The sequence below is a fragment of the Periplaneta americana genome, chromosome 5 (genome assembly GCF_040183065.1).
Source record: "Periplaneta americana isolate PAMFEO1 chromosome 5, P.americana_PAMFEO1_priV1, whole genome shotgun sequence".
In the NCBI taxonomy this organism is placed as follows: domain Eukaryota; kingdom Metazoa; phylum Arthropoda; class Insecta; order Blattodea; family Blattidae; genus Periplaneta; species Periplaneta americana.
The window spans coordinates 191,052,877-191,072,451 of NC_091121.1; the positions used below are offsets into that span (position 1 = coordinate 191,052,877).

The following is a 19,575-nucleotide window of genomic DNA, read 5'->3' on the forward strand; positions in this document are numbered from 1 at the left end:
TCAGCCACAGGATAATTAAACACCATGTGGCAACAGTGATGTCATCTGTTTAGTGTCATATGAGTCAAACTCATAATAACTTATCTCTGCTCAGTTCTAGGAAGAGCGGTGCTTCGTTCATCAATATAGTCCGGGTCAGCTTACTTAACACCCTAAGGGTGAAACCTAACCATTTTCCCCCCATTACTACGTATGCTAGTGGATTGTGGTGATTTTCTATTTTGCAGGTTTAATTTTCTTTTGCCAACTTCGTTTCGAATTTCGATACTAACAAATACTGCAAATGGTAGTGATTTTGTAATTAGTATGTTGGCAGCTGAGACAAATATCGACAATATTTGTCGGTACTGGAGTTCCATGAAATTGAAATTGTACTAGATTTCTGAGCCTGTTACTGGAAGCTAGTGAAATTTGAACATACTAATAATTAATAACATTATTAATATTAATCGCAAATAATCGCCTCTGATTTCAATATGGAAATCTCAAAAGAGAAAACAAAAGTCATGGCATTTTCGGGAGAGAACCCAATTCCAAGTAAGATCATGATAAATAATACTTTAATTGAACGTGTTAACTCATTTAACTATTTAGGTTATGACCTCTCTTACATCACTGATGAAGATATGTCAAACAAAATATCTAAATTTATAAAAAACACTGGCGTCATTAACACCGTCTTCAAATCCTCCCATGTTCAGAAACATACAAGGCTAAAGGTATATAAAACACTTGCTCGACCGGTCCTCACCTACGGTAGCGAGGCATGGACAAGCAGAAAAGCTGATGAGCAAAGGCTGACGACAGCTGAAATGAGGTTCATGAGACGAACAGCGGGATGCTCTTTGCTGGAACACCGTAAAAATGTGGACATATTGCAGGAACTCAAAATGGATCCTATAGTTAATTTTGTTCAATAATATCGACTTCAGTGGAAAAAACATGTCGAAAGGATGGATCGCACTAGATGGCCTAAACAGATTCTTACTTATGTACCAAGAGGGAAGAGGAAATTGGGAAGACCACGAAAGCACTGGCATGAGACCGTAACAGATTCTGTAGGGTCTAATACGTGAGGGATATGATGATGATTAATATTAATACATAATAGTTATTTTATATGTTGCATTGTGGTTATAATTCAAGACTATAGTCATGTAAGTTTTCGGAGTTAGTACTAATAATTTCATGTGGTCAAACAAAATACATTTTTAGGTTAGGTCTCGTGAGTAAATTGTTCAGTCAAACCAATGAATTTCGTATATCCAGACAAAATACTTGACATGTTGATTCCTTTCCCGTATAGTTTGCCTACGAAAATATGTTACAAATGATTGAATTATTTAGAATAACCTTCCAACATAAAGTACGGTAAGTATATAAGTCATTTAGTACCGAAGTATCGTGTGATATCTGGTAACAATTGGCAACACTGACAAGACGACAATATTTGCTGTTTAGGAACTGTTCTTATGTGACCCTCACTATACTTCCCTGCACCACACCTAATAAAAATCACCTCGCAGAGACTTTCTCGTCAGCTCCCCACAGTATGTAGAATTTTGCACTGTGATTTACTTTTGCACTTGTATAAAATTCAAATTGTGCAACAGATACAGCCACGTGACCATGAAAATCGCGTAGGCCTACACTTTGTTCTGAGTTTCTGTTGAAATTGGAGGAAGATCAAGAGTTTGTTGACAAGGTATGGATGTCTAATGAGGCACATTTTCAGTTGAATGACTTTGTAAACAAACAAAACTGTCGATATTGGTCGACTGAAAATCCGAAACAGGTGCGTGAACGACCTTTTCATAGTGTACGTGTGATAGTGTCCTGCAATGTTTGAACATCAGAGAGGCAATCAAGACAGTATTAACTTCGTCTTATTTTATATGAAAAACTAATCGCAAGATCTGGGCTGAAATACTTAAGCGGATAAAACATGAAAGGGTGAGAGTGGAAGACAGCGAATATTTTTATAACAAGGTGGAACAACAAACACGACAGATCTCCTCCTGCAGAGCAAACATCAGCGAATATTGAACTTCGCCATACTCGACAAACTTGAACCGAGCATAGCATCTGTAATGCATGATGCTAATGTGTGACTGTGCAGTGTTGTCTGCTAGCATAATAGGCCCATTCTTTTTTTAATACAACGAGGGAAGAGCTGTGACAGTCACTTCAGCAAGTTATGTAGATTATCAAACAGCAGATTATCCTCATGTAAACTATTTCAGCAAGATGGGGCTACTGCAGTATGAAAACCCATATAGAATAATATAATATTTGTTATGCAAATCTAATATTTCAGGTAAAGCTTCCTGTAAAGCAGAATTGAATAATTTCAAGGGAAAAATTGTTCCGGGGCCGGGTATCGATCCCGGGACCTCTGGTTGAACGTACCAGCGCTCTCCCAACTGAGCTACCCGGGAACTCCACCCGACACCCTTGAAATTATTCAAATCTGCTTTACAGGAAGCTTTACCTGAAAGATTAGATTTGCATGATATATACGTCACTGTGTACGTTAACAGAAAACCACAATTTCAAGTCACATAGAGTTCATGTGCACTCGATGTGGGTCTCTGGCATTTCATCAGCCCACGCGAGTTGTGTGGATATAAAGGGAAAAGTTGAGACAGTGTCAGGTGGAGTTCCCGGGTAGCTCAGTTGGGAGAACGCTGGTACGTTCAACCAGAGGTCCCGGAATCGATACCCGGCCCCGGGACAATTTTTCCCTTGAAATTATTCAAATATAATATTTGGTTTAAAAACCACTTTGTTGAAAAGCTTGTGATTACTCTTACGTGGTTTTTAAGGAGGGAGGATGGTATTTTTTGGTGAAAAATGAGTAAATTAAAAAAAAAAAAAATAATTCTTTAAAATACTCTGTGATATGTATGGAATGCATAGCATAACATTTTGTGGGTATTTGTGCCCTTATCGGATGTTGTGTCGCCATTTTTAAACTTCCTGCATTATGGATTTTTAAATCACTCACCCACTTTTATTGTTGTTTCCGGTAAATTAAATTAAAAAAAAAATTTTTTTTTCTTTAAAATACCCTTTGAAATGTGTGGAATGCATTGCATAACATTTTGTGGGTATTTGTGCCCTTATCGAATGTTGAGACGTCATTTTTAAACTTCCTGTGCTATGGATTTTTAAATCACATGCCCGCTTTTATCGGTTTCCAGTAACATAATTTTTTTTGCTACATTGCCAGACAAAAATGGATATAATTTCTGAACTGTTAATGATACATGCATGAAATTTAGAACACACATTCTTTAGACTACTAGGAAACTTTTCTCTGTAACAGAATTTTGTTAATTGATTTCATTTTAAAAATATGTCCGTTTGTTTGCAAGAAAGGAAATCAGAAAATTGTTATTAAATTTTAATTGTTTATTTTACAAATGTAGGGACTAATATCAAAATTCTGTTACAGTCAGTTTGTAGAACATGCTTTTGCAAATACATTGCAAAAAATTGTTTGAATCTATCTTTAAAAATGGTTTAGATATATCAGTTTTAGTACAATCCTGCATTGGGTATATTTTTTTTCAAATTTGGGCCCCCAAATAATTTTCTTTTTTCAAAATATTTATATTTGGTTGAGTTGCCACAGCTATGAGCTCTCTACATACAAAAAAAATTAATATTTTACACCAAATAGGAAACAAATTAAAAAAAATACCATCCTCTCCCCTTAAGTATACTTTCCAGCCTTGTTAAAATTGACAATAATGTTGGGTTTTCAGTGCATGATGTCATCAAAATTTTAAAGATACTGCACATGGCAGGAAATTTATCTTCTTTCTACTTTTTCTTTTAACTCCAGAAAGCTTGGTGGTGTAATTTGAAGTGTAGTGAACTTAGGCATACTGCATATAAAAGTTCTTATGTACTGGTATTAGTTCCAATATTAAAGTCATTTGAGGTGTTGCATGTTACCTTTATTATTTAAACTGTTTTCTAAGCAATGGTGAAGCATTGAATTCTTGAAGTAGGTACTTCGTGTTTCGAAACTTGGATATGAAGTCACTTTCGTAAGGAGTCTGTTCTTAGCTGGACCTTAAAGTGTTGGAAATGGACTGTTTATCATGTAGCTTAGAAGTCGGTCTTATTTCTTTCCATATTCAATTTCTGATAGATAAAATGTATAGTAATGCATTTTTTCAATAGATCAGCATTTGTATGTTTTAGAAATAATTTAGAACAACTAGCTGTTTTTGTTTTTCTTATCTTATTTAGCAAACACAGCTTTTATGAGAGCACCGTAAGATTGTAGTTTTTAGAAGCATATCATATATATAGTTTTCCTCAACAGGAAGAAGAAAGCAAGGCGAAGGATCTTCGGTTCCGATGACGACAATTCAGATGTTGCCACCTCCAGTAGTGACAACAGTAGTAGTGATGATTTTGTTACTCCAAAAAAAAAGAAGAGACAGGCGAAGAAATCAGATTCTGATGAAAGCAAAAGCTCTGATTCTGATGCTGTGAGGTAAGAGTTCATATTTATTTAATTTTCATTGACTCTTTGTATCATTATTTCCATGATTGAAATCTGAGTAATTAATTCAAGCTGAATAAAAAATATTCTCAAAATAATACTTAATAGAATCAACTTTTTATTAAACATGAGTGGCATATATTGGAATATCTTAATGACATCCAGCTTAGGTGGTCTATGCCAGCTACAATGTTCTTCTTACACATTGGTATAATTTTTGGAAACATTTCTAACATTTTTTTGTTGTTGGAATCATTGGTTGTATTACAACTGTAATAGCTTTTTATGCAGAGACAACGTATGTTTCTATTCTCATAAAGCTGGTCTTTCACATAAAAAATGTGAGAGAGATGGAAAAATGAAACAGTAGTGTTGAAGTGAATTTGAAAGTTGTGCAACATTATGGTGTTCTGTTTAGCCAGTTCACTTTGAACGAGGACAGGCAAATAATATGTGCTTTAGTTTTGTGTAATAGAAACTACGAGGCGCATCCAGAAAGTAAGTTTCCCGATTTTTTTCCCCTTGAAAGTAAACGTAATTAGCTGTGTCAATTGCTCATGCGTAACAGATCTGTGATGTATCAATCATACGCCAGCCGGACAGGTCCCGCCTGTTGCCAGTAGCGTGGCAACAGTGGTCCGAAATGGAAGCTCTTATTCCTTCTCCCGCCGCCTGCGAGGTTCGGTCGGTGATAAAGTTCTTTAATGCACAAAGCATTGCGCCAATTGAAATTCATCGGCAACTCTGTCAGGTCTATGGGCCGAACATCATGAGTAAGCAGATGGTGCGTCGCTGGTGTAGGCAGTTTTCCGAAGGTCGTCAAAGTGTCCATGATGAAGAGCGCAGTGGGCGACTGTCCCTCATCAATGATGATCGTGTTGAGCTGGTGCAGCAGTGCATCATGGAGAACCGTCGCTTCACGATTATGGAGCTGAGCAGCCATTTTCCGCAGATATCGCGATCCTTGTTGCATGAGATTGTCACTAAGCACCTGCTGTTCAAAAAAGTGTGTGCCAGGTGGGTGACGAAAAACCTGACAACCGAACACAAAATGCAACGTTTAGGAGCAGCACTGACTTTTCTGCAATGGTATCACGATGACGGCGATGAGTTCCTCGACAGGATCGTCACGGGCGATGAGACTTGGATTTCGCACTTCACCCCGGAAACCAAGTAGCAGTCAATGCATTGGCGGCATAGTGGATCTCCGGTCAGGACGAAATTCAAACAGACGCTGTCGGTACGGAAAGTGATGTGCACGGTGTTCTAGGACAGGAAGGGCATTCTGCTCATTGATTTCCTTCCAAGAGATGAAACAGTGAATGCTGACCGTTACTGTGAAACTGCGAGAATTGCGACGTGCCATTCAAAACAAGAGGCGTGGAATGCTTACTGCAGGTGTTGTGCTCCTCCATGACAATGTCCGTCCACATACGGCTCGGCGCACAGCAGCTGTTTTGACGAAATTTGGCTGGGAGTTGTTTGATCATTCACCCTACAGTCCTGATCTTGCTCCCAACGATTTTCACGTTTTCTTGCACCTCAAGAAATTCCTGTCCTCTGGTGAGCGTTTTGGCAACGACGAAGAGCTGAAGACATCTGTCACACGCTGGTTCCATTCACAAGCGGCAGAGTTCTACGACAGAGGGATACAAAAGTTGATCCCACGATACGACAAGTGTCTCAATTCTGATGGTGGCTATGTTGAAAAATAGCTGAAACATTGCTGTACCTGTTGCCAATAAATGTTTTCCTGAAAGTGTATGTTATTTTTAAAAAAAAAATAGGGAAACTTACTTTCTGGATGCGCCTCGTAGTTTTTTTTCACCACAAATTAGGACATTTCTGACAAATTGACTTATTACAATATTCCTTGTTGTAGTACTATCAGAGACGAACTTCATGTGCACATTTCTGAGACAAAAAAAATATATTACTGTGACTTTGTCTTTCGACTTGTTCTAATGGTTTTTTTTATTGTGTGTTTGATGAAGATTACCATGTGGTCAGTTGATCTTTCAATTACAGATTAAACAGCATTGTAGAAATGCAGCCTTTTTATTAGCACCACATACAAAATGTTTTTCTAGAATAATTTATGCACAAAATCATACAGATTAACCCTACTTTCCTTAAAAGCTTTGTGTTGCTTAAACAATATACTTTTCAGTGTTTCAGTTATGTACCATATTGTCATATTTTTAACAAAATTTGATATTTACACTCTATAATAGATTGTGTAGTAGTCAATATAAAAATAAGGATTTAGTTAAAGACACCAAGGTATTCAGAAATTGTGATGTTCATAGTGACCATTACTTGCTTTAAACAAAATCAACCTAAAAACAAGATGGTGTTGATAGTGGCATAGAACAAAGAAAATGAATGAAGAGCAGTACAAAATAAAATTACTAAGTGATGACTCAATGAATAATATATTTAAGCAAAGAATGATACACAACTGTTTTTCTCGCAAATGTACGAAGTGCGTCCATAAAGTAACTTTCCCACTCGTCCCACAGCTAGCAAACCATATGTTGCATGAAGTGATTGCGTGTACGTGATAGAGTAATGTCCTGGCATGGCGCATGCGGTAGCGGAACTTCCCAAGTGCTCTCAGTAGCTTCGTTGTATTGGTTGAAGATGGACGCTCCTATTCCAGCTCCTGCCGTGTGTGAAGTGCGATCAGTGATGAAGTTTTTGAATGCACAGGGCATAGCACCGATTGAAATTTATCGTCAGCTGTGCCAGGTCTATGGGCCTAACGCCATAAGCAAGCAGATGGTGCGTTGCTCCACAAGGTCGTCTGTGATGATGGTTGGCCTCCCACTGCGCTCCTCGTTATGCACATTTTGGCGTCCTGCTGAAAATTGTCTACAGCAGCAATGCACCATCTGCTTGCCCATAGTCCTGGCACAGCTGACAATAAATTTCAATCGGCTTTATGCCCTGTGCATTCAAAAACTTTATCACTGATCGCACGTCACGTGCAGCGGGAGCTGGAATAGGAGCGTCCATCTTCAACCAATGGAACGAAGCTACTGAGAGCACTCGGGAAGTTCCGCTAGTACAATCGTCATGCCAGGACATTACTCTATCACGTACACGCAGTCGCTTCTCGCAACATATGGTTTGCTAGCTGTGGCGAGTGGGAAAGTTACTTTATGTATTCGCCTTCGTATTTCTGAAGCTGAAATTGATGCCTATGGCCACCATGGGTTTAAGTTGCTCTAAGAACTCTAACAAATTTTCGAGACACTTCTAGATTGACATATTAAAGCATGCATTGATTTCGGCAACTTCACCTACATTCTAGAGCCCATTGGTATCAGCGTCCTGATAAAAAAAAGGACCTGATGAATGAACCTTAATACGAGATACCATTTGTGTGGACACTAGCGCCATCTCATTTGTAACAACCATCTAAAATCACAGGATCAGCAGTGATTTCAGCAGCCAATGCAAAGAGGAATAAATACCGAGACCTCTTAGACAGGTATATTTTTGTCATGTTTGCTGTTGAGTCGATGGGTCCATGGTATGCTGAGGCTAAGATACTGGTGTTAGAAATTGGAAGAAAACTACAACTACAGGCCCTCAGTGGTGACTCTTGTTCTGCTGAATACTTGAGGCATTGCCATCAAAACAAGAAATGCTTGCAGTGTGATGGGAACTTTTTCTCCATCAAAAGGCTTCCAAGAAATTTTTTATTTTTGTGTAAATAGTTTTCTTTGTTACATTACATTTCATTCATTGTTTATTCTCAATTTCTCTTCAGTTCTTACAGATCTGTCATACTTTTGCTACTCTGATTGTTGTAACGTTTTTGTAAGTTATACATTGTTGCTTCCATTTATTTGTATTTTTTTTTTTTTTTTTGCTTGTTTGATATGTTACAAATATTGACAACAATATATACGTAAGCAATATTGTTGTTATGGACTTCATTATATTGTATTGCGTTGCGTCTGAAGGCGGCAGAATTAGAAGAGCGGACATCGTAGCTCTAGACAAGACTAATAGTAAAGGCTTTATACTGGACCCAACTGTTAGATTTGAGATGAGCCAGACCCAACCATCTGAGGCCAACAAATTTATGAGCCTACTATTCCATATTTTCGAGAAAAATATCAGATGGAAGGCACCTGGGAAGTACATGGTTTAATGTTCGGAGCGAGGGGCACCATCCCACGATCAACTGTAAACACTATGAAAACATTTGGAATCCATGACATCATTCCAAAAATAATTACTTCTAGCATTAAAGGGTCTGTGGCAATTCTGAAAAATCATTTATACGGAATATCATAATCCCCCCCCCCTCTTTCTATCCGTTAGTGTGTGATTGTTACAATATATGTAACAAATTTATTATTTCTCAAATTTAAGCTCCTAGTTCACATTTCAATTTGACTCATCTATTTTACTGTAATCGTTGTTATTCTTATATGTGTGTTATTCTGTGTTTTTGGCAACCCAGGATGCCTGGGCAGACTATTTCTTGGAAATAAATTATTATATTATTATTTCAAATTGGTCATAGATTGCCCTCACCACTGGGTGAAATATTGGATTTTAATTGTTCCGAGACCAAATCAATAGGGATTGAGTGTACTGTGTTACTTTTTCAGTGCCAAAAAAGTGAAACGAAAAAGAATCAGAGCTCCAGCATCTGACTCTAGCAGTGACGATGATGAAGACCGAAAGGATGCTAGTCAAAAAGTAAGAAATTACACTGATAAAAATACTATAGAAAGGTTACTTCAACTTGTTTAACTACCTCATGTTCATATCTATTCTATTTGCTTTTCAGTGCTATCTTGAGTAATGTAGAGGTATAATTTTGGATTGTATTAGTTTGTCTAATTCTTCCTGGTCACCTTTGGGGAGGCAGAGACGTAGATGGTAGGATAATGATATATTACTTACTTACTGGCTTTTAAAGAACCCGGAGGTTCATTGCCACCCTCACATAAGCCCGCCATCGGTCCCTATCCTGTGCAAGATTAATCCAGTCTCTATCATCATATCCCACCTCCCTCAAATCCATTTTAATATCATCCTCCCATCTACGTCTCGGCCTCCCCAAAGGTCTTTTTCCCTCCGGTCTCCCAACTAACGCTCTATATGCATTTCTGGATTCGCCCATACGTGCTACATGCCCTGCCCATCTCAAACGTCTGGATTTAATGTTCCTAATTATGTCAGGTGAAGAATACAATGCATGCAGTTCTGCGTTGTGTAACTTTCTCCATTCTCCTGTAACTTCATCCCGTTTAGCCCCAAATATTTTCCTAAGCACCTTATTCTCAAACACCCTTAACCTATGTTCCTCTCTCAGAGTGAGAGTCCAAGTTTCACAACCATACAGAACAACCGGTAATATAACTGTTTTATAAATTCTAACTTTCAGATTTTTTGACAGCAGACTGGATGATAAAACCTTCTCAACCGAATAATAACACGCATTTCCCATATTTATTCTGCATTTAATTTCCTCCCGAGTGTCATTTATATTTGTTACTGTTGCTCCAAGATATTTGAATTTTTCCAGCCCTTTGAAGGATAAATCTCCAATTTTTATATTTCCTTTTCATACAATATTTTGGTCACGAGACATAATCATATACTTTGTCTTTTCGGGATTTACTTCCAAACCAATCGCTTTACTTGCTTCCAGTAAAATTCCCGTGTTTTCCCTAATCGTTTGTGGATTTTCTCCTAACATATTCACGTCATCCGCATAGACAAGAAGCTGATGTAACCCGTTCAATTCCAAACCCTGCCTGTTATCCTGAACTTTTCTAATGGCATATTCTAAAGCGAAGTTAAAAAGTAAAGGTGCTAGTGCATCTCCCTGCTTTAGCCCGCAGTGAATTGGAAAAGGATCAGATAGAAACTGACGTATACGGACTCTGCTGTATGTTTCACTGAGACACATTTTAATTAATCGAACTAGTTTCTTGGGAATACCAAATTCAATAAGAATATCATACAATACTTCCCTCTTAACCGAGTCATATGCCTTTTTGAAATCTATGAATAACTGATGTACTGTACCCTTATACTCCCATTTTTTCTCCATCATCTGTCGAATACAAAAAATCTGATCAATAGTCGATCTATTACGCCGAAAACCGCACTGATGATCCCCAATAATTTCATCTACGTACGGAGCTAATCTTCTCAAAAGAATATTGGACAAAATTTTGTACGACGTCAACAAAAGTGATATTCCTCGAAAGTTACCACAGTTGGTTTTGTCCCCCTTCTTAAAAATAGGTACAATTATGGACTCCTTCCATTGTTCTGATACAATTTCCCTTTCCCAAATAGCAAGTAGAAGTATATAAATTTCGCTATATAATGCACTTCCACCCTCTTGTATTAATTCTTAATGATATATATGTTATGATATTTATTCGTCAACCATCTCTACGACTCATAGTTATGGTGAATCTTTACATTTCTGCTTTTCGATCCACCATACTTTAATATCTACCCACATATTATCCCTGTTCATTTATTATTATTATTATTATTATTATTATTATTATTATTATTATTATTATTATTATTTTATCCCTCTTCTTGGCCATCATCTTGTCTAAATCTTATGTCGCTTTCATAAGTATGTCATATATTATATTCACAAGCAGAGTAAGTAATAAATAAAATGTCCATGCATATTTCATTGAGGTATGCAGAAAGGAGAAACATAGAGCTTCCATGTTTTCTAGACCTTGACTTTGAAAGGAGAATGTTGTCAGCACTATACTTTGGCCACTTTTAACCCCCCAAGTTTAGAGAACGCTGACTCGACCCTCGAACTCTCCTGAAACTCATGGCAAGATGAAAATTTCTCCTCCCCCTGGGTATTAACCCAGGCTCTGCAGTCCATATTCTGTCACTCTATCACCAAAGCCAATTCAGCCCTATAAAATTGTACTAATAATTAGATATGTAAGATACATTTACAAGTAATGTAATGGATTTAAATTGATTTTGATCAATGTTCACAGTTTTAATGTTGAGTTGTGTTTTATTTAGTCTGAAACTCCTGGGAAAGGACGAAAGAATATTCATCGTATAATGAAGGACGAGAATGTAGGGGAAGCAACAAGGAGAGCTGCCCGGGAAGAAGAGGAAAGAAAAAAGAGAATATTAGAAAAACAGAAAATGGTAAGCTTTTATGATCAATCATTTTGTTAGTGTATTGGAAGTTTAATAGTTTAGTATTGTGAAAATATTAATCAATGTTAAAGTTTTCATTAATAGTTCAGTATTAAATTATAAATTAGTGTTGGATGTAGATTATTATGCTGTTGAAATGTTCTTAATCAGTTCAGATTACTAATACATCAATACAGATATTATTAAGTTGTTTCAGTCGTAATTTTTTTAATTATTCAGCATTAAAAAAATATATGAACTAAAAATTCAAAAGGAATGTCGGATATACTGTAGATTGTTTCATTGTTAAAATTTTATTGAATAGTTTAATGTTACTGGAATGTTAACTGAAAATTAGTGTCTGATGTAAAATTGTGGTCACACTTTTACCTACATATTTATTACATAGTTGTAGCAACTATCATTATTAGAAACGTAGCAAACTGCTAATGGTTATTTTGTAATTTTTCAGTACAATGAAATTTATAAGCAAATGGAAGGTGAAGAGAAAATTGATAAACTTGTTTTGGATTTTGAGCCTGAAACAAAAGAAGAGTTGGTTTCTGTTGATCCTCACATAGCATCAAAACTGAAGCCTCACCAGGTAACTGAACAAACTCTATATAACATTTGAATGTCGTATTCTAAAATCAGATGATCACCATACTGTCCTCTGGACTGAAGAATTGCAGTTTTGTACCTCTTGGGGTTTAAAATACAATCGTGTAAGTGAGAAAAACGTATAACTCAAGTTAACATGGAAAGTTCAGGGTGAGTGATAAGGCCCTTAACACCTCGCATAAAATGTAAAGGAGTTACACTGAGTACAATTGATCATGTTGTTGTTGTTTTCTAATGCCAGGCGTTTGACAATAAAGTCATTTGACCTCTTGCACTCCAATATTTTTCAAAGATATTGTCATGACCAGCCACTGAAGCACAGATTTTGAGGTGTTCCGAATCCATTTCTTGGTTTGAGTTGCACAATGGACAGTTAGGGGACTGATATATTCCAATTCTATGCAGGTGTTTGGCCAAACAATCATGGCCTGTTGCCAATCTAAATGCAGCTACAGACGATTTTCGTGGTAAATCGGGAATTAACTGTGGATTTTGATGCAGAGAGTTCCATTTTTTCCCATGGGATTGTGTTATCAAATTTTGTTTGTTGAAGTCTAAGTATGTAGATTTAATAAATCTTTTTACAGAGTAATACGTAGATTTAGTAACAGGTCTGTAAGTAGAAGTGCTGCCCTTCTTTGCTAAAGCATCTGCATTCTCGTTTCCCAGGATTCCACAATGGGATGGTATCCATTGGAATACAATTCTTTTATTGAGTGATATTAATTGAGAGAGCATTTTAGTTATTTCTGCTGTTTGAGATGAAGGTGTGTGTTTAGAGACTATTGATAGAATAGCTGCTTTGGAGTCTGACAATATAACTGCATTCCTAAATTTACTGATGTGGCATAGAAGATTCCTGAGACTTTCACTTATTGCAATGATTTCTCCATCAAAACTTGTTGTTCCACATCCAAGAGATCTATAAAGTGAGAAGAGACAGCACGTAACACCTGCACCGGCACCTTGTTCTCTGGAGATCAAGGATCCGTCAGTGTATAAATGAAGCCAATTTTGTGGAGGGTATCTAACATTAATTGTCTCTAAAGACAATTGTTTTAGTATTTCAGTGTTTACTTCTGATTTCAGTATTTCTTCTGTTAAATTTAGATTATATTCTATATTTAATAGAGTTAAAGGGTTTGGTTTAATTTGTAGATTTCTTTTAAATTCGGGATATTGATTATAGAAACATGTTAGACCTAGAGGGTACCATGTGTAGTGACATCCGTCATATTGAATTCAACTCTGAAATTTTAAATGGAAAGGCTAGAGAAATGCAGTGGTGAAATTTTTCAATCTGAATTTCAATGAGTGGAAGATAGAGTAAGTGTGTTCGTAACAGACTTTTTTCTGTAAAATAATCACGTGTTATTAATTAATATTAATGCTATTTCAGATGTAATCAAGTGCCACTTCAGTTACACGTTTTTCTCACACGTTTTTTTCCTTCAGACTCCCATAAAAACGTATAAATCAAGTGTTACAGTGAAACCTGTTCAAGACGGAAGTGACATGGTCCTAATTTTTTTTTCCGTTGTGGACAGGTTTCCGTATTATTCAGGTGTGACTTTAAAATGGAATATTTTGTCATTCATATACATGAAAAACAAAATGGCATGCCGCAAACTGCAAGAAGTACAAAATATTCCATTTAACACTATTCACATTAAATCAGCTTTCTGTCGCTTATTCCGTTGGTGAATCATCTTGATTAAAATCTCATTTTCTGTATAAATATTATCGTAACTCACTCATTAGTCATTAAACATTACTAAAGTTTACTAATCTCATTCTATTTAATATCTAACGCTATACTCTAATACTGTATTCCACATCACTGCATATTATTAATTAATTGGACTAGGAGCCATCTATTAGAAGCCTTGAATTCTGGTTTATTTAATTTCTTTCCCAGTTCAATAGCTTGCTTTGCAGAACAGATCCAGAAATTGGCTTGTTCTTTGAAAGGTCATGAAGAACCCACTCCCACAACAGTTCATTTATTTTCACATAAACGGTTGCTTTCTGGTTCTTTCTGTGTCACCAATATTGGCCACATGCCACTCACTCATTATGATCTTTATTTTTTAAAGTGTCACACCTGAGTTTTCCACAACTGTACTTCAATATTATTTCACTTAGACTTTGTTTCTAATTTTCCTTTATCTCGATAACTTTTACTTCATCACTTAATGTTAATGCCACATTTTATGCAACTTTTTTTACCTGGAAATCACTACACTTGCGCTCTGTTTAGCTACAACAGTATACGGGTGTGAAGCATTGAAAATCTTTGAAGGGACTCGTCTGCCTAGTCAACAGGGTAATAAAATTTATGACCGACAGGCCAACACACCCTCGTATCCTCTAAAATTTTGCAAAGCAAAGTTGTTTTTATCTTGGTGACCTACATATTTCGTATATTCCTTGAAATTACACGCTGTTTCAAAATATAGTTACAAAATATTGTTTCCGTTTTGAACAGTGGCAGACAGTTTCCGTTTCCGCATTGGACAGTTTCCGTTTTATTGAGGAAAAATTACACATAATACATACAAATTTCGCCGGGACCAATAAATTGTTCCGAAATAGACAGGATTCCGGATTATTCAGGTTCCGATTTGAACAGGTTTCACTGTATTATAATATGTGTGGGCATTTTGTTATCGCGTGAAACCGAATGGATGCGTGCGCTGTAGCACATACTAAGAACCTTATGGTGGGGCTAAGTGAGCATAGTGGAAGCATAGCAGAGGGGAAGAGAAGTTTCCTAGTCCACTTTATTCTTCCCCTCGAGCACAAGTACGTTCCACAGGATAATGAATGGCCTATCTACAATCATAGTATTATTTGATTTTCTTAAAATAGCAGATTTGCAACTTTACCATTATAATGATGGCATCTTTAGTATTCTAATGTTATTTTAATGCACTCTAGGTGAAAGGAGTGAAGTTCATGTGGGATGCTTGCTTCGAGTCTCTGAAGCAAATACAGAAAACAAAAGGTTCAGGCTGTATTCTTGCCCATTGTATGGGGCTTGGAAAAACATTCCAGGTAAGACTGTTTTTTATAGAAAAATTAAGACCTTACTGAGAGGAAGACTTTTAAGTAAGAAAGTTGATAGTGGTCATGGTGGAGGTTGGTAGTCATTTTCATCATGGCAATGGGAGGGTGGGAGCAGTGGCAATGGTGACTATTACTTCTGTTGCTGTTGTCGATAAATTTCATAGGCTTTGGATGTTGTATTGTGGATTTGGTTTTTAATTGTAAAACTTAAGGTACGGTCACATGTTACTACATTTGCTGCGCAACTTGTGTACTGCAGCTGCAAAAGTTGCGTGTCGTGTTCACACGTAAGCCAAAAGTAGTACGCTGCACGCTACTTTTCGTGCTGCGCAACCCGAGTGCTGCAAAAGTTGCAACTGGAGGTTGTGAGTCTGTTCACACACAAGGTGCTACTTTTGCAGCCGCAGTCATGCTGCAGGTTTCCATCTCCGTGTTGACTTCTCAATATACATTTTGTGGTTATGTTCGCATTATTAAGAAACTCATGCGAAAGCTTACTTATCTATTATTTGCTTTTCTGCCCTAACTAGTATTCAGAAATTGGCATTATTTTTACTATAAAGCTTTTAAAAAAGCCTATATACTTAAATGATAACCAACAGCATACTCACATAATCAATGTTGGCAACCCTCCTGTTTGAAACTATGTTATGGAAAATTAAAAAAATGAATTATATCGTCAGCAAATATGCTCAGACTGTGTTGTGTATTTAATAACTGTTACAAATTATTTTCATCACATCTAACATTAAAGTATATCCAAACAATTAAAGTATCATTGGCACATTTGGGGTGGCAACACCGGTTGCAACCACAGCAAAAGTTTCAACAAAACCGATATCAAAAATGCTGCGGCTGCAACCCTGAGAACCCTGTTCACACGTCGCTACTTTTAAGTTGCGCGCAGCATGGAAAAGTAGCTAGCAGCAGGTTCAGCAGCCGCTACTTTTCGAGTTGCACCGTTGTTCACACATCGCAGTACGAGAGTTGCGCAGTTTTTTGTACTGCAGTGCTGCGAAAGTAGCGATGTGTGACCGTACCTTTAAGTAAACAGACTATGAATAATTTTATTTCAAACTAGCCGTACCCGTGCGCTCCGCTGCACCCGTTAGAAATAAATATAAAGTAATTACATAATTAAAATAGGGCATTTGATCCAGGGAACATTCGTGTTTGATAGAAGGATAAATCGTTTAATATGTTACTTAATTTAAATTGTATTTTAATAATTAAAATGCGATCATTTTGGTCCAGAGACACTCATTTGGTGCAATGACAATTCCTTTAACATGTTTCTTAATTTTTATTACATGCAACCATAGTTTAATGAAGATTGACATCATTTAGATTTAATGTGTATATTTTATTTTACTTGTTATAGGTTTCCATTGAATTATGGTAATAACTTAATTTTAACCCTTGTTTTCTACGTATTCAGTAAATGGTGCTTGGCCCACTATGGTTCTGAACCCTTCAAATAACTTAAATTATATTATATAATATTACATATTATATTATATTATCTATTATATTATATTATATTATATTATATCATATCGTATAATATCATATATATCATATCATATTATCATATCATGTCATATCATATCATATCATATATATATCATATCAGAAGTTACTGTAATAACATTATAGCATTATGTCGATCTAGAGAAACTACACTTTCCAATAGTGAAATAATAATTAATTATACAAATTGGTTAATTTATCTTCTGATATTACTTCATACAAACACAGAAACATTCTCTGTAGGCTATCTTTCATAGCTTTCGATTGTTGCTGTCCAAGGCCCCTTATAGACAAAGTCATTTGTTTTTTAATTCATTATACGGCCTTAGATGGCAGTTATTTTAATTTTAAAACTCATTTATCTCATTAAATATCAGTCCTATCAAAATTTTTGAAGGAATAAAACTTATCGCAAATTATTTTTAAAGAAACTTTTGTTATGTAACATTTTTCACAAAAATTAATAATAAGCGAGATATTTCGATTTATTTAATTCAGGCCCCCTTATAACCCCCCTTTTAAATAATGTATTTTGAATGCCTTATAGCCTAAAATCTAAGTTACAACGAACTTGATTTATATTCCAATTTTCATCTAACTCCGTTCAGCCATTATCGCGTGAAAAGGTAACAAACATACAGACAGACAAACATACAAACAAAAATAAAAAAAAAGCGATTTTCGGTTTTAGGGTGGTTAATTATATATGCTAGGACCAATTTTTTTGGAAAATCGAAAATTACCAGAAAAATTTCGGCTACAGATTTGTTATTAGTATAGATTATCTTAGCTTTCTTTCACGAGTAGTATGTTTTTCTTTTTATCTAGGTTGTGACGCTGGTTCATACTTTACTGAATCACAAAGAAACTAAAGTGAAGACTGTTCTTGTCGTCTGTCCCCTGAGCACAGTTCTGAACTGGGTCAACGAATTCAACATGTGGTTGAAAGAGATTGGAGAACAAGTCAACGTCTTTGAGTTGTCCAAGTAATGCTCCATTTTATTTTAATTTTTGGGTTGAGATTTTAACTTTGAAACGCAGTCATGAATAGACAGCGGAAAAAAAGTCAAATAAAAGTCATGTTTACTGTTTACGAGTATTGTACGCATAGACTATGTCATGAGATGTGCACACATCCCAAGTAGGCACAATACGGTACCGTCTGCAGAGAGCACCATGCGAACACCAAAAACAACTGCCACTCTGCATTCTCAGTCAGTCCTCATCCGTATGTGAACAGAGAATATTGAAATACGTAAACATATTCTTAATTTGTGTTCAGTGAAGTGATCATAATGCTGAAAACAGATGTTAAAAAACATAGGGTGTATTCTTTAATATAAACTATAGTGTCCACATTTTTAGTAGTGATACTGGTGAAACAATTATTAAGTGTCGGTTATGTATGTGCATTAAAATAGATAACAAAACAATCGATAGAACATCACTGTAATATACAGAAACACATGAAAAATGTTGCTCGTATGTTAGAAGAAAATAAGGGTTCAAGTTCAAATTCAGCCTCAAATATGAAATATGACTTTTGTCAGGATTTATGTCGAATGATAAGTTGCAATATTCCATTCAGAATGTTGAACAATCCTTACTTTAAAGGGTTTGTAGAAAAGTACACAAAATATGCCATTACTTACTTACTGGCTTTTAAGGAACCCGGAGGTTCATTGCCGCCCTCACATAAGCCCGCCGTTGGTCCCCATTCTGAGCAAGATTGATCCATTCTCTATCATCATATCCCACCTCCCTCAAATCCATTTTATTATTATCTTCCCATCTACGTCTCGGCCTCCCTAAAGGTCTTTTTCCCTGCGATCTCCCAACTAACATTCTATATGCATTTCTGGATTCGCCCATATGTGCTACATGCCCTGCCCATCTCAAACGTCTGGATTTAATGTTCCTAATTATGTCAGGTGAAGAATCAATGCGTGCAGTTCTGTGTTGTGTAACTTTCTCCATTCTCCTGTAACTTCATCCCTCTTAACCCCAAATATTTTCCTAAGCACCTTATTCTCAAACACCCTTAACCTCTGTTCCTCTCTCAAAGTGAGAGTCCAAGTTTCACAACCATACAGAACAACCGGTAATATAACTGTTTTATAAATTCTAACTTTCAGATTTTTCGACAGCAGACTGGATGATAAAAGCTTCTCAACCGAATAATAACAGGCATTTCCCATATTTATTCTGTGTTTAATTTCCTCCCGAGTATCATATCAAAATATGCCATTACAATAGTTATATCAACGTCAACCAATATTCAGTGATTATTCCGTGTGTCAATTTACATTTCCCCCGGCCTATACCTGCACACTCCTCTAGTGTACCTACTGTGCTTACGTAAACAACAACCATCTGACGAGACAAGTTAGTCGCGTTGTAGTTACCTTTACATCCGAATGACTTTTTTTTTTCCACTGTCTAGTCATGAACTACTCAACACAGAGCAGAAATGGTATAACTCCAAGTGGGATAGTTCTGTGGAAAATAGTGGTATTTCTAAAAGTGAATATGTCTAGAGAACATTCAGTAAACAATGCTGACATCTGAGCACTTCAATAACTAGTATACATATTTCCTTTTAACATTGAAAAGTATGGATATTCTTGCTACAAAATACGCCAGTGACTCCATTTTTATGA

The 19,575-nt window shown here is 36.3% G+C and overlaps 1 protein-coding gene across 5 annotated transcripts in view; it reads left to right on the forward strand.

Moving 5' to 3' along the window:
• Positions 1–19,575, forward strand: part of LOC138700358 (transcriptional regulator ATRX-like) — a 172,004-nt gene that overhangs the window by 80,688 nt on the left and 71,741 nt on the right. For all 5 annotated transcript variants that reach the window (XM_069826933.1, XM_069826932.1, XM_069826934.1 and 2 more), the window contains 6 exons: positions 4,340–4,513; positions 9,154–9,244; positions 11,573–11,704; positions 12,168–12,299; positions 15,257–15,373; positions 17,744–17,901. In XM_069826933.1, the coding sequence (XP_069683034.1) occupies positions 4,340–4,513; positions 9,154–9,244; positions 11,573–11,704; positions 12,168–12,299; positions 15,257–15,373; positions 17,744–17,901 (804 nt within the window). The remainder of the gene's footprint in view (positions 1–4,339; positions 4,514–9,153; positions 9,245–11,572; positions 11,705–12,167; positions 12,300–15,256; positions 15,374–17,743; positions 17,902–19,575) is intronic.